We start from the raw sequence: 14358 nt of genomic DNA, 5'->3' as shown, positions 1-14358 counted from the left end.
CATCCTATCAGAGCGCAGCCAAGTTCCTTAACCAATCGGAGCACACGTCCACCCATTCAGAACACGACCAAGTCCCCGCCCCTTCAGTTCAAACCCCACTGGCAGTTAAAAGAAAGAAACAGCAGACATTTCACATTACTCTGAGAAGCACAAAGCTAAAAGCACAAGCCTGATGATGATGAATGTGATTTCATCGAAATGTCGCTATGACACTTCTAATCTTACACGGGAGAAAACCCGAATGACCAAAGACTCACATATAAACACCCGTGAAAACCTCAGAAAACAAATATATGTATATGTATATATGTATGTATTTAATACCCTTAAAATATATTACTTAAAATATATTATTAAATTGTGTTGAACAGATCAATTAATACTACATATTCATTTAATTTATAAATCTCATTTAAGTGGTTTTCTATTCTACGTAATAGGCACCAGAAGTGGTGCTACAAACCAGAGCTTTGCTAGACCTGGTGGATTGCTCTGTAGAATACTAAGGGGATTGGCTGATGGTCTTTGAAAAATTTGGAAGAAATAAAGGGCCAGATAACTGGGAGGGAACAAAGATTCTTAGAAAGGGAAAGAAAGTTTCAGCAAACAGAACAGTACCACTTGTATCTGGGAAATGGTCTGGGCAGATGATTGACCTGTAAGCACCTTAAAAATGATGTGATAATTACTAGAATTTTGCTAGGATTAAGATCAAATTTTGCCAATCTGAACTTAATTTTTCATTGGGTAATGCTAGAGACATAATGTAGTGTGGGAAGTCAGAGCCTCAGAGAAGGAAATATTAAAAGGGCAGAACAACCTGCCTCCAGAAGTGGTGAATGCTCCAACACTGGAAGTTTTTAAGAAGAGACTGGACAGCCATTTGTCTGAAATGGTATAGGGCTTCCTGCCTGAGCAGGGGGTTGGACTTGATGACCTCCAAGGTCCCTTCCAACTTTATTATTATTATTATTATTATTATTATTATTATTATTATTATTATTATATTGCAGCAGAAGGAAACAAACAATCACAGAAACTGGCTCTTTGAAAAAAGATTCAATGGGCTGAGCTGCTTCAAATCCGACCGCCGGTCATACAAAAGGTCATGACATGGAAGAGAAGAAATTTAAGCTGTAGGAAAGCAGATTGTAGTGAATTGTAGAAAAACTTTCTAATAGTAAAAGCAGTTTGATGGCAGAACCTGTTGGATGTTTTAATTTGAATTCTTGTACTGAAGGGGGTGCAAAGCCTTTCAACAAAAATAGGCAGCTTTATGGATTTATCAATAGGCTATGGGGAAGAAGAGCTCATTTGTTCTATTTAAGAGAAGGTAATGCGTTACTAAAATTGTTTGTGTCTGTGATATACCTGTGTTTTCCCCAAAATAAGACCGTGTCTTAAATTTATTTTTCCTCCAAAAGACACATTAGGGCAGGGGTGTCAAACTCAATTTCATTGAGGGCCGCATCAGCATTGCAGTTGTCCTCGGGGGTGTGTGTGTGGCCAGGGTGAGTGCAGCCGACTGGGTGGGCGTGGTTTCGGCAGGCAGTGGGGCGCTCTCCTCACAGCGCCGAGAGGTTGAGCCGGGCGGTGCAAAGCTCGCCAACTTTGCACCTTGCTGCCTGCTGAAACTGGGCAGGCTGGGGGCTAGGCAGCATTGCACTTCTCATCAGATTCGCGCCAGCCAGCTCAGCTCTTGGCGCTGTGAGGAGAGCGCCCCGCTGGCTGCTGAAACTGGGCAGGCTGGGAGCTGGGCGGCCTCGCGTTTCTTTTTGGATTTGCGCCGTCCGGTTCAGCCTCTCGGCGCTGTGAGAGCGCCCTGCTGCCTGCCGAAACCCCTCCCCCAGAGCCCATCAAGCCGGATATGTGAAGTAGGCGAGGGCCATTTGCTGGCCACTTCCAGGTGATGGTGCATTTCTTCATTCCTCACAAAGGGTAACACCTCCCCAGCATATACCCAGGGGGTGGGGCCGACGCGGCAGGGGCTGGTTCCTCACTGTTTCCAGACGGTCTTGTGGAGCTAAGACTGAATGTGTTTCAGCATAGAGGGCCACCACAAAATTGTACATTGGCTCCCGGCTGGCCAGGGCCAAGGCAGGGGGGGCCATTCCCTGTTTCCAGGATGGCTTCGCGGGCCACATGAAACCACTTTGCGGGCCACATCGGGCCCCCGGGCATTGTGTTTGGCATGTCTGCATTAGGGCTTATTTTTGGGTGATGTCTTATTTTTTTCATGTACAGGTGGCGGTGAGCACATGGGAGGGCTGTCAATCTTATCTGGGGCTTATTTTGGGGGTAGAGCTTATATTACGAGCACCCTGAAAAATCATGCTAGGGTTTATTTTCTGGTTAGGTCTTATTTTTGAAGAAACAGAGTGTGTATATATATATATATATATATATATATATATATATATATATATATATATATATATATATATATATATATATATATATATAACAATATATACTCTTACATTTCTTGTTCTTTACTGTATTCTTATTTTTAATTCTTTTCTGCACTTTTTGTTTTTTACTTTGTATAATTATTTATATGAAGGGTAAAATCATGCATATATTTTCTGAACTTCTTTTTATTCTTTTTTAGTTTGCATTAGTTTTTATTAAATATTACAATTACAATTAAAGTTGCTATTAAAATATATTCTAGTTAAATTTGAAGCTATATGCAGGTCTGTGTTTTCATTTTTCGATTTCATTTTTCTTACTCGATTTTGCTGAACTTTCTCTACAGCAAAGCTCAAATAATTGTGAAATATCACAGTATTAATAACAAAAATGGCATCTAATTATTATTTGTGTTAGTCCTGGCGACCATCTTTTGTAACTATCTTTTGCTGTTATAAACTGCCCAGAATTGCTTAAGAATTGCAGTCATATAAATCTTTTAAGTTAAATACATTGTAATGCATTTTTCCACAAAGAATTCAGTTACCACGGCAATAAATGCAAAAGCTGACTCCACTGGGCTTTTTTTCCCCATAAAGGACAACTCTTGTGCATAAGAATGCTTTCTCTTTTAAAAACTGCTGTGTGAAGGATGTAATATCTAAGGCATAGAAACCTACATTGCAAAACAAGTTTAACAACTTTGAAAACTTAAAACTAAGGCATAATTTGTGGTTCCTTTTCTGAACAGCCAGAAATATAACACCCTTTACAGGTTCAGTTTCTATTGGGACACAGAACAAATACTGGATATTTATGCTGCCTTCAGGATAACCTGTGACTTAAGAACAAAGCAAAAATAATAATATCCCAAAAGCAAGTTTAATATTTACCAGTGCAGCATTCAGGAACCAAACAACTACTTTGCAAGCCACCTTCAGACTACTTCCCCGCTAATCAATTCCTGCTAATTGTGAAGTTTGGCCTGCTTTCTGGTTCAAAAACTGCCTCCGCCCCTGCCCCCGCTCTGCCCCCCATCCCGCCTGCCCACAGGACCACTCACCGCCTTCAGGGCCCGCCGCAGATCGCCCAGGCAACGCAGCAGCGCTATGGCGGCCACATCCTCTGCCCGCGCCCTGCAGCATCAACTGCATGATGGGGTGTGAGGGCAGAGTCTTGTCTACGCTGCCTGGGTGCCATGTCCTTGGCTGCGCTGCTCCGTGTGGGCCACCCTCGAGGGCGACTCTCCTTCAGGGGGGCTGCTGGAGAGGAGTGGGTTGCGGGGGGAGGCAAGGCTTGGGCAACGGCACGGGTGCCCACAAAGAGGGCTCCGAGTGCCACCTCTGGCACCCGTGCCATAGGTTCGCCACCACTGCACTAAGGTCTTGGTCTGATCCAAGTAGATAAGGTTATTTCTCATCATATTTGACCTTCTATAATCTGCTTCCCAACTGCTATTGCTTAATTCTTTTTTTCTCCATCTTAAGCCTTGTGTGAAACATTCTCCCAACAAATTGGCTTTGCATTTCTCTCAGACCAACCACATTGCCTTGCTATTTACATGTGAGCTCCTTTTTCCATCCATTTATGGGGCGGCATAAAAACAAGCCAAGACTTTACTGCCAAAGCACACATAGCTTTCATGCTCTGTTCCAGTCTCTCTGAGATATTTTTTTTTTTGTAAATAAACATTCCTAGACTAACATGGACTCCGGTCTACTTCACCAATTTGTGTAACTAAAAGAAAAAAGTTCAAGTTTCCACACTGGAGATCAAACATTTTGCACAATCTATACAGTCAAGTCTGTCTTCTCATATTACACAACAAATCCTATCATTCATAAACAAATGAAGGTGGTTTATTGGAATATAAACAGCAAATAATCTACTGTCTCATCAACACAACAAGCTATGACTTTATGGGTAACTAACACACCCAGCTCTGACTCATTTAGCACATGTAGGTACACACCTGCCCCAAAGCATTCAGTAAATGCTCACAGGAAGACAAGAAAGAGATAATTGGGATCTGCTGACTCATTCCAGGGAGGGTTTAGATTAGAATCAGTAGAATAGATGCTACACTGGGATCACTGAAATAGGGCATGGCATGCTAGTGCTAGAAAATCTGAAAACAAGGTATCTCTATGCCAGGGGTGGCAAACTCGCAACATCACGTGATGCGTCGCAACGTATCGTGACTTTTTTTCCATTGCCAGCAATGGGGTGGGCGCGGTTTTGGTGTGACGCATCTGGCCCGTGGGCCGGAAGTTTGACACCTCTGCTCTATATCTATTGCTCCAGGAAGGGTGCTAATTGCATTAAGATTATATTAACATGAGATTGTATGTTATACTGGGTCAATAAGACCATGTACTAGCTTTGGTTTAACTATTACGTTATTATTTTTCCAAAGGTGTATACTAACAATCTAAACATCTCTCAACTTATTAAAATATCAAATTCTCTTATGGTTAAGATACTGTATTAGAACTAAGAAGATCCAGATTCAAGGCCTCCCATGGGATTAGAAGCTCCAAGGTGACTCTGGGCCAGTCACTATCTCCCAGGTTAATCTATTTTATGTGGGCTTCAATGAAAAGATAAAATAGAAGAGTCTCTGTATACTTAATTTAGCTCCTAGAGCAGGGTGTCAAACTGCGGGCCCATGGGCCAGTTGCATCATGCAAAGGCCGCACCCACCTCAGCTCCGGCAATGCAAAAAAGTCACGATACGTCGTGACACGTCACATGACACAGCAAATTTGACACCCATGTCCTAGAGGAAAGGCAAGGCGTAAATTTAATAAACAAAGCAATTTTCTATCTCTGCAGATTACAATTACATCCCAGTTAAGGGACTGACCTTTAATGTCAAACACACCTTTTCTCTTTCATTCTTTATTTTTTGTTAACTAATGTGCTTTAAAATTTAAATTATTTTACAACCTTTGCCTATTAAAGAACTTGCCTTAAGATGAATTTTCAGTTCATAATGTGTTATATCTAGAGAACTGAAATCTCAGAAATATTTACTTTCTAGATAGCAGCATACATTTTCAAACAATTGAAGCCATCAGATTTTCATTTCAAGAGGCCCTCATCCTTACAGTTGTTTGAAGCATTATTTGATGTGAGGGTTCTGCAGAACTATTAGATTTACCTTCAGATGCAACACACCCTAGCAATTCTAAATCTAGAGTTCTAATTCTAATCTTTTAGAATTCTAATCTTTTCAGGTAGCTGTTCACAGAACTACAGCAAATGCAGAGGAGCCCAAAACAATTATTACAGGAATAGACACCATTATATTTAATAAAGGAAATCTTAATTTTCATATATTCTCACGTTGAAATCAACCTTCATTCTGAAACACTGTATTCTCCAATATCAACCTTCATGCCATTTAACTTCCACTCCTCTATTATTATCTGAATAGAGATAAACACTACAGGTGACAATGGAATTCCAAGATCCACTCACAAAAATTTTGAAATCTGCAGTGACTCCTAGCTTGCAGAAGACATTTAACCCTAGTTAATCTCAATTACTCAATTTTCTGGCTTTCAGGTCTCACTGGTCTTTAATTACCTGGGCGGGGTTCATACAAGTCAGTACTGTAGACTGTGTATTTCAGCGAGTTGTGCAAACACAGCCTTTGAGAAACAAGATACCATCCATAAAGTACTTTCCCTGAAGACCATTCAATATACTATCTGAAGATGGAGTTCTTTTACTGTAAGGACCATCTAAAGAGAAGGTTCCTTTAAAATTATTACAGGAATGGGAGAATCAAAATTATTAGCTCAGCCATGTGAGGCCTCCAATCTGACCTTGGCTGATTCTGAAATTCTTAAACCGCATAAGTCTTGTTTAATACTTTGATAGATACACAATACGCAAGAAAGTAATACGGCCATGGACTAGACCAGGGGTCTTCAAACTCGGCCCTTTTATGACTCATGGACTTCAACTCCCATGCCTGGCTGAGGAATTCTGGGAGTTGAAGTCCATGAGTCATAAAAGGGCCGAGTTTGAAGACCCCTGGACTAGACCCAGATTAAAAATCTCAGAAAGCAATAGTTACTGAGTGTTACGAACACCGCATGGATGTATCCAGAAAGTCATCTGGATATGAACCTACCTCAAAAGAGTCTTTCTCCTTTTTACCTCCATTACCCTTCTTTTCTATTTATCAGTTGCATCTTAGCACAGAACAACAACGAAATGAGAGCAGAGCTTAGAACAGCTTTTGGAGAGAAAAAAAATACCCCTAAGCAAAACTTAACCAGCATCTGAAAAGAGAACTCATATATATATATATATCTGCTTATTTTGCTCAGATATGCCCAGTTTTTAGATTCCTCTCCTCGCCCCTCCTGACGTTTTTCTCACCCCACTCAATTCTCAAAAGGCGTTCCTCAAACATCGAAGACCCAGCCCAGCCTTCTACAACGTACAGAAATGCCTTTCTGCCAGAGGTCATCTTACCTATCTGAAGTCATTTATCTGAAAAGAAAGCAGTATCCTCACCGCGTTTCCTGCAATTCAGTGGGAAAGCGCTTGCCGGATGCACGCAGGTCAATGTTACATAAAACCCATCTTGCATTGGTTCGATCGCTAAGGCCAACCTCGCTCGCTTTTCCCAATTTCCTCCCTCCCCTTCCCCAGTTTTTTGAGAAAAATCAGCCAATGGATGGAGCCGGGGAGGAAAATCCCCGCGAGAAGCAAGTCTTGCGCGATCCAATGCTTTGGGATCCTATGCAAACTGTTCCAAAGATGGAATCATAAGTCAACGACAAAGGCAGTGCACGAGGGCAGTAAACAATCAAGCCACCGCTACGCCCCTAAAGGGTCGGATTTAAACCCCTATAAAAAAAGGAATTTACCCTATGCGCGAGGAACCTACAAAGAGAGAAAAAGCTACGCTTGCGCAGATTCCCGGCCTGTTACCTACCCATTCTCTCCTCCCCGAGCAAAGCCAGGCGCATGCGCACTTCCGCCAATGGAGCGGACGGCGGAGGAAGGCCGGCGACGACAAGGGGCCAATCCGTGGCGAGGGGGCGTGGCCTCCGCCTGTTGTGAGGACTGAGCGGAGGGAGGGCGGGGCTCTGTTGTCTTCGGTGAAACGTTCGCGAGCCATTCGAGGCCCGGCGGGGCGAGGAGCCGGCGAGCGGGAAGGGCGGGTCCGACCGAGGCCCTTTGCGGCTGCTGTGCGCTCTCTGGGGGCGGTGGCAGGATCCGAGGCCCAGCCCTTCGAGAGACAACATGGTGTCGTGCATCGTTTCCCGAGTCGTTGTGTAAGTAGCGGGAGGAGGTGGGTGCCGGGTCGGCAGCGTCCGTCCTGAGCCGATCGCGACCCAGCCTCTCCTTCCCGGGCTCTTCTCGTTGGCGACCCTGCCAGCCTGACTCGCGGGGCTTCCCTGGAAAGGGAGGGAGCCGGCGGCCGCTCTTCCTGGGCGAGGACCGCCGGTGGCAAAGGATGTCCGGAGCCCCTGCTTGGCTGCTGCTCCCGGCGGTGCCCTGCGAGGCCCCGTGGGAGGATGGAGGCAAAGAGAGGGAGGCACTTGCATGCTTTTCTTAGCAACGGTGCACAAGCCCACCTCACAGGGTTGTTGTGGCGAGAGAAAAAAAGAGGCAGGAGCATTATCTTCACTGCCTTGAATTGTACAAAATAAAGGCAAATACACACACACACACACACACACACCCTGTGGGATTTCCCGGTGGTTTCCCGTGCAAGCATTAGCCGGATCTGTACAAAATAAAGGCAAACACACACACACACACACACTCTGTGGGATTTCCCGGTGGTTTCCCGTGCAAGCATTAACCAGATCTAGTCCCATTTAGCTTTCTGTGATGAGCCAAAGTCAGCTAGCTGTTATCATTTTTGTGGCATTCTTGGTGCCTTCAGAGCTTCCTTGTTTGCACACGTTTCACTGCCAACTAGCTAACATCAGTACTCGCTGATTAATTTGTACTGATGTTACCTAATTGGGTAATGAAACATCTCCAAACAAACAGTCAAGCTCAGAGAGCAGCAAGAATTCTACAGTTCAGTCCTCAGCTACGTAATTTTTTCCCCCTATTGTTGTCATTCTTCCTTTTGCTTTAAATTAAATACTGTGTTTTTATAGATGCTTACTGAAGTTAGCTGGTAGGGGGGCACTCTGGAGTATGGGCAACTTAATGTCTAGACCAAGCCTGCACAACAGATAGAGGGGAAGGGGCTAGGGCAGTGATGGCGAACCTTTTAGAGACCGAGTGCCCAAACTGCAACCCAAAACCCACTTATTTATCGCAAAGTGCCAGGGCTGCATCAGCATTGTGGTGCCCTCAGGGGGGATGAGGAGCATGGCCGACTGGGTGGGCATGACTGCAGTGGTCACCGCAGACTGGGTGAGCATGGCTGGGGCCAGTCTCTCGACATCTCCGGGTGCCAACGCCGCTTGCTCGCTCACTTCCTGCCCTGTTGCTTCCAAACGCTACGTGCTCGCTACTCTGGCGATCTCTGCTGGGGCAACGGCACGCGTGCCCACAGAGATGGTTCCGAGTGCCACCTCTGGCACACGTGCCATAGGTTCGCCACCACTGGGCTAGGGCTACGTTGATAAGTGAAAAATAATTGTTGGCTGTAAAGGAATACTGACACACTGATCAGCTCATTGTTGGCTAGCATTAGCGGGGGCAGTGCTGGATCTGGCGGTGGATGGTGAGGTTTGGAAGTGCTTAGCAGCGCATCTTTAGGAGGATGATAAATTTATTTTTTAAAAATAGTTGGTGGGCCATACAAGGCTCTTGGTGGTGGGGGGTTATGTGTCCCATGCTGTACAAGCCTGGTTTAGACTCTGTATTGTTGAAAGAAGATTTTAGGCTGATTGTAAGTGAGCTGTAAATCTAATTAATATGTGCTAGTGAGATGTGAAAGTAAGAGTGTAGGTTTCATTTCACGATGTTGCAGTAATTAATACAGTATTTAGATCTACAGATTTATGAAAATTGTTTATTAGCACAATGATGGTGATGTTAAGCATTTGGCAATAACAGGTCAATGTTTCTTCCTATCCTCTTAAATGGATAGTAATTATCATGAGTGAAAAATCTTTTTTTAGTGTATTGCTATTCCCTAAGGAATCTTAAAATATCTGAAGTAATGATATGACAGCTTCTGGAAGTGATGCTATGACTTAAAAAGAAACACCCAGAAATTGAAGCCCTGTGCAAACTCAGTAGTGGCTCTAATTCTTAGTAAAGGATTTGGACATTAAAACTATCATTTAAATGGAAAATACGTGGCCTTGCAACCTTGGCACTCTGGCTATGGCATTTCTGCGCTTGCTACAGAAAACCTCAATCTTTTACAATGTTTGTTCTTATTTGCACAATTTTTACACTGCAGCAGCATCAAAAAGAATCCTTTGTAAAGGATTTTAGAAAACTTCAGATATTATTTTATATTCATTGCAAAGATTATGTGATTCATGTGAAAGGAACTTACACTTAAAGTGAAGAAGCTTCCTCTATTATAAGCAGGGCATTTTGAGCCTTAGTATTATATGAGCAAGTAATTAAATAGCGAGTTCCTGTTTATTGGGAGCGTATTCTGAAGTAAATAAGCTTGTTTTAGACATTGGGAATTTCGTAGTGATGAAACCAAGGTGGCAATTCTAGAGCAGCCCAAGGGTGATAGTGTTATGATTTTAAAATGCCACTCTAGAGTGTCAGCCACCGAAAGAAGGCAGCGGTAAGCCACTTCCAAAAATCTTGGCAAGAAATTTGCAGGGACTTGTCCAGGTAGTCACTAGGAGTCAATTTGCAGGGCATTTTTTTGGGGGGGGGGAGTGAATATCATGTCAAGGAAATGTTTTTTTAAAATGGAATGTACACGTCTTTTGGAGTGTCTGCCAATTCTTGACTCTCTAAAATGATAGTTTTAAACAATGATAGTTTAGTTGATAGCAAGCCACTATTGCCTTCTTTGCTTAACTGTGCATTTGATGTACAGAAGGAAGTGACTTATTATATTACACTGTTGTTCTTACACAGTGATGTTACTTTATGCTCTAATTAGGTTTTGCCTTAAAAATGCTGTAAATTTATTGGGATTATTATGATTTAAATTTATCTTAAAACCCAATGAGGTCTGTATTATTTCTATTATGTTTTCTGTAAACCTCTTAGCAATTAGGAAAATTTAATAATGGTAAAGGCAATTAGCTACAACAGCATGTAAAATTTAGGCATTGTTGGACAACTAGTAGATTTTGTTGAATCCCTAAGTGAGTACATACTACCTCTACATGGACAAACATTTAGCATTATATATGTCTGCAAATTGTTGTTTGGAGATTCAAATTAAGATCTGATCCCTATGACACATACAAAACCTTGGACACTTTTCTAGTTATGGAACTCAGGCCCTAAAAGGTTTTTGATTTACTCTGACCCTTCTAATTTCTCAGTGTGTCGTCGTTGTTTTGTCTGTTTTAACAGTCATGAACTACATTAAGAACCTCTTTAAGCATTTGAATTTTTTTTTTCACTCTTAGGAAAGTGGGAGAGGTATGAGACATCTATAAATGTTTACAGTTAGCAATTTCAATTGGGAGAAACTACATTAAGAAATGGAAGTTACATGGAACTGTTGAAGTCAAGTTGGTCTTCCAGATGTTGAGGTTATCCGGAAGACCAAGAAAAGCCTTTGTTAGATTTGGTCAGATGTGCAAAACAGAACCCACAGATGATAACCTAACCTACAACCTGCTGAAAAGTTCTTCTGACAGGCATACAGGTCATGGAACAGCCTTGTTTACGTAACAGCAGCCTACATGGGAGCCTTGATGGAAGCCTTTTCTCACAGAAGTCTAAATTATGCAAAAGAAAACCCTGATGACCCTGAAACATTTTGAAATAAATAAATACATTCTGATGAAACCAACATTCAGTTGTTAGGTAATCTTTTCTCCAAAGATATATTTGAAGAAAAGAGTAGAGCCACAGCTAGTAAGCTCAGAGTCAAGGAAGAGAGTTGACTTCCTGCCAAGAGACTGTAAAACCAGGCATGAATCTATGGGCAAAGGACAACTAAGATATGAAAATAGTGTTGAAGGAAAAGTCTTCATTATGGTTCAGTCCAAGCTGGGAATAAACAACATGGCAACTGCTTTAAAAAGAAGGTTGCAGTTTATTGAAGAGAGCCAGAGAGAAAGATGGCTCTGGAAGAAAAGAGAGAGAGCACATGTAGGGAGTGGGTTTTTATACCCTCTGGGGCTCTTGAGGTTGTTTCCTGTTCCTGTTTGAGGACTTTTTATTTCCTGTGTCATTTATTTTGACCTGAGTCTAAGTGTGCCCCTTTGACATCTGTGGGTTAATCCTATTATGTCCTGTCTTAAGAGTTTGGGTGGGGTATGTAGATTTTAGGTGTCTTTGTCTTCCTAAGCTTCTAGCTGGGGGCCTCCAACCTTCCTGAATGGATTATTTACATCTGCATTTCTACAGAGTTGGTTTCTGTTTGTAAGAGGGAGACTTGGAACTATTAAGAAAAAACTGGGCATGCCTCTTTAAGATCCTTTGAGGAAATATAATATTCTGCCCTTTTAATATTTCCTTCTCTGGGTGGGGCTAACTTCCCACAATAGTATTGCTTTGGGGGCAACTTGTATCAGATTGGCAAATAGCCACATTCCGGCTGCTGTGAAAAGTTTGAGACTGGCTAAAGAATCAATTAGAGAACAAAGCATATATTTTTAAGCCAAAATTGGACATCCAAATAGCCATTTGAAATATATGACTGGACGTCAGTTAAAAAGAAACTATTGTTGAACAACCATATCACAAAATGTCACTAGAAGTGATAATCTGAATTGGGACTAACTGGATTAGAAACCAAAACCATTCAAGAACCAGCCAGCAATGAAGAAATAACATTGCTTTACTCTGTTGATGAAAATGCATCAGCTTAACCTTGTCAAAGATGATATTTGTCCCCATCAGACTTAATCATAATATCTGGTGACTTCAGTGCCCATATGAGGGTAGATTGGATAAATTGGGAAGGAACCTTTGGAAAATTTGGCATAGATGAAGCAAATGAAAATGATACTGGATATTATAATTTGCAGCCAATACCTTATAGTGGGAAGAACTCTTTTTTTTTACTCGTGGGGTGAGATTTATGTGCAAGGGCACATAAATCCTGCACTTCTTCTATACCCAATTCCAGTCTATCAAATATATATGTGCAATGTGAGGTACTGATTATGCAAAAATTAATCTTAAGCTCCAACATGTAAAGCATCAGATAGTTTGTTCAATAAATGGAACTGGTCAAAACTGGCTGAACTAGTAAATAAACAGATATTCTAGATAGTGTTAGCAAACCTGATACTGCTTGATGAAATGAACATGAAAAACCCCTCCAAGTCTCTGATGATGTCTATGATAATGCCAAAAGTTTGTGTCCAACCATATAACCCCAGATGCAAGAACGGATTTCAAATAAGTGTGTACACTTGGCTGACTAATGCAAATAACTTTTAAGTTTTTTGCACAGTTGGTTTGACAGTGAAGTTTGAAGTTAACTAAAAGAAGAGTGTAGAACATTATGATACACAATAATATAATAGCTATACATTCCTCACTGTTCTCCCAACACATAAAATTAAATCAGTAAATGATAATATATATTAAGGTTGAGAGGTCCCTTGTATAATTTTCAAATGAATGGCTTTAGAGTTGGAGACGTTTTCAAGCAACTGTACCATTGTGAACAGTTGCAGGGACCACTAGCGCATCCACCACTCAGAAATGCCAGAAAATCAAGTTTTGGAAACAGCTACAGTAGATGACGGAAGAAAGTAAGAAAGCTACTGAAAAATGATAAAGCAGCTGAAGTGCTTTACTGAAAAATGGAGTTGCAGCCAAGTTTTTCCAAAACTGATGGAATCTATCTGATTCAGTTACAACTCTTTTGGCACTTAGAGAAGATCGCGCCCACCCCACTGCCGGCAATGGCAAAAAGTTGCGATGCATCACGTGACGTTGCGAGTTTGACACCCCTGATCTATTGGTATCACCATTTTATTATTACATTAGTGAGTCTGACTTTTCATTCACCTATCCCAGCCACAGCAGAGCAAACTTTTGCTTATAGAATGATCTTTGTATCCAATTCTGTAACAAGTCAGTGTGCTTTTTCACCCTATAGCAGGGGTTCCCAACGGGGGGGTGCAAGACGATATTCCAGGGGGTGCGAAACTTAGGTTTTCAAAATTATACTGTATATGCATAATTTGTTGCCATTATTTCAAACTTTTGTACGGGGTGCGAGAATATATCAGAAGCGTTCTAGGGGTTTGGGGTATAGAAAAGGTTGGGAGCTGTTGCTCTATAACAGTGGTTCTCAACCTGTGGGTCGGGACCCCATTTGGGGTTGATCGACCATTTCATGGGGGTTGCCAAGCAAGGCTGTCCACCATTTTTTTGTCCGCCATTTTTTTTCCCCTTTTCCAGCGGGTGCCTTACCTCCCTTGGGCTGGGTCAGCTGGTGGTCGGCCTGCTCCGTCTCTGCCGCTTGCCAGCTACGCCTCGGCCAGCGCAGGGGGCGGAACCACGCATGCGTGGTGCTCCCAGGCAGGGAAAGTCCTTGACTTACGACCGGTTGGGTAGTCCTCGACTTACAACCGGTTTAGTCCTCGACTTACGACCAGTTTAGTCCTCGACTTACGACCGGTTTAGTCCTCGACTTACGACCGGTTGGGGTCGCGGCATTAAAAAGGTTGAGAACCACTGCTCTATAAGGTGTCTTATCACTTCTTGACCTTTTGAGTAAGATCAGGTGCAGTTATTTACCCCATCCCCCTATGCATGCTGTCTTGATCTGAGAATACAGATTCCTGATAAAGTCTTAGCTGTATTAATGTTATTTAACCATTACTTTAAAAC

General features: G+C 42.3%; 2 protein-coding genes across 2 annotated transcripts in view; one reads left to right on the top strand and one right to left on the bottom strand.

The window, feature by feature from the left end:
- JMJD1C (jumonji domain containing 1C) overlaps window positions 1-7422 on the bottom strand; it is a 132383-nt gene extending 124961 nt beyond the window's left edge. Inside the window, exon 1 of the mRNA XM_015813245.1 lies at window positions 7370-7422. The gene's annotated coding sequence lies outside the window, so the exon portion shown is untranslated. The remainder of the gene's footprint in view (window positions 1-7369) is intronic.
- Window positions 7423-7638: 216 nt separating this feature from the next.
- LOC107285093 (receptor expression-enhancing protein 3) overlaps window positions 7639-14358 on the top strand; it is a 43501-nt gene continuing 36781 nt past the window's right edge. The window contains exon 1 of the mRNA XM_015813243.1: window positions 7639-7712. Within this exon, the coding sequence (XP_015668729.1) occupies window positions 7681-7712 (32 nt within the window). The 5' untranslated portion in view covers window positions 7639-7680. The remainder of the gene's footprint in view (window positions 7713-14358) is intronic.

The sequence above is a fragment of the Protobothrops mucrosquamatus genome, unplaced genomic scaffold, assembly GCF_001527695.2.
Source record: "Protobothrops mucrosquamatus isolate PMUCROS unplaced genomic scaffold, P.Mucros_1.0 scaffold146, whole genome shotgun sequence".
NCBI classification, from domain to species: domain Eukaryota; kingdom Metazoa; phylum Chordata; class Lepidosauria; order Squamata; family Viperidae; genus Protobothrops; species Protobothrops mucrosquamatus.
Note: the sequence above shows the minus strand (reverse complement) of the source record. Positions and strands in the feature narration are given on the sequence as shown.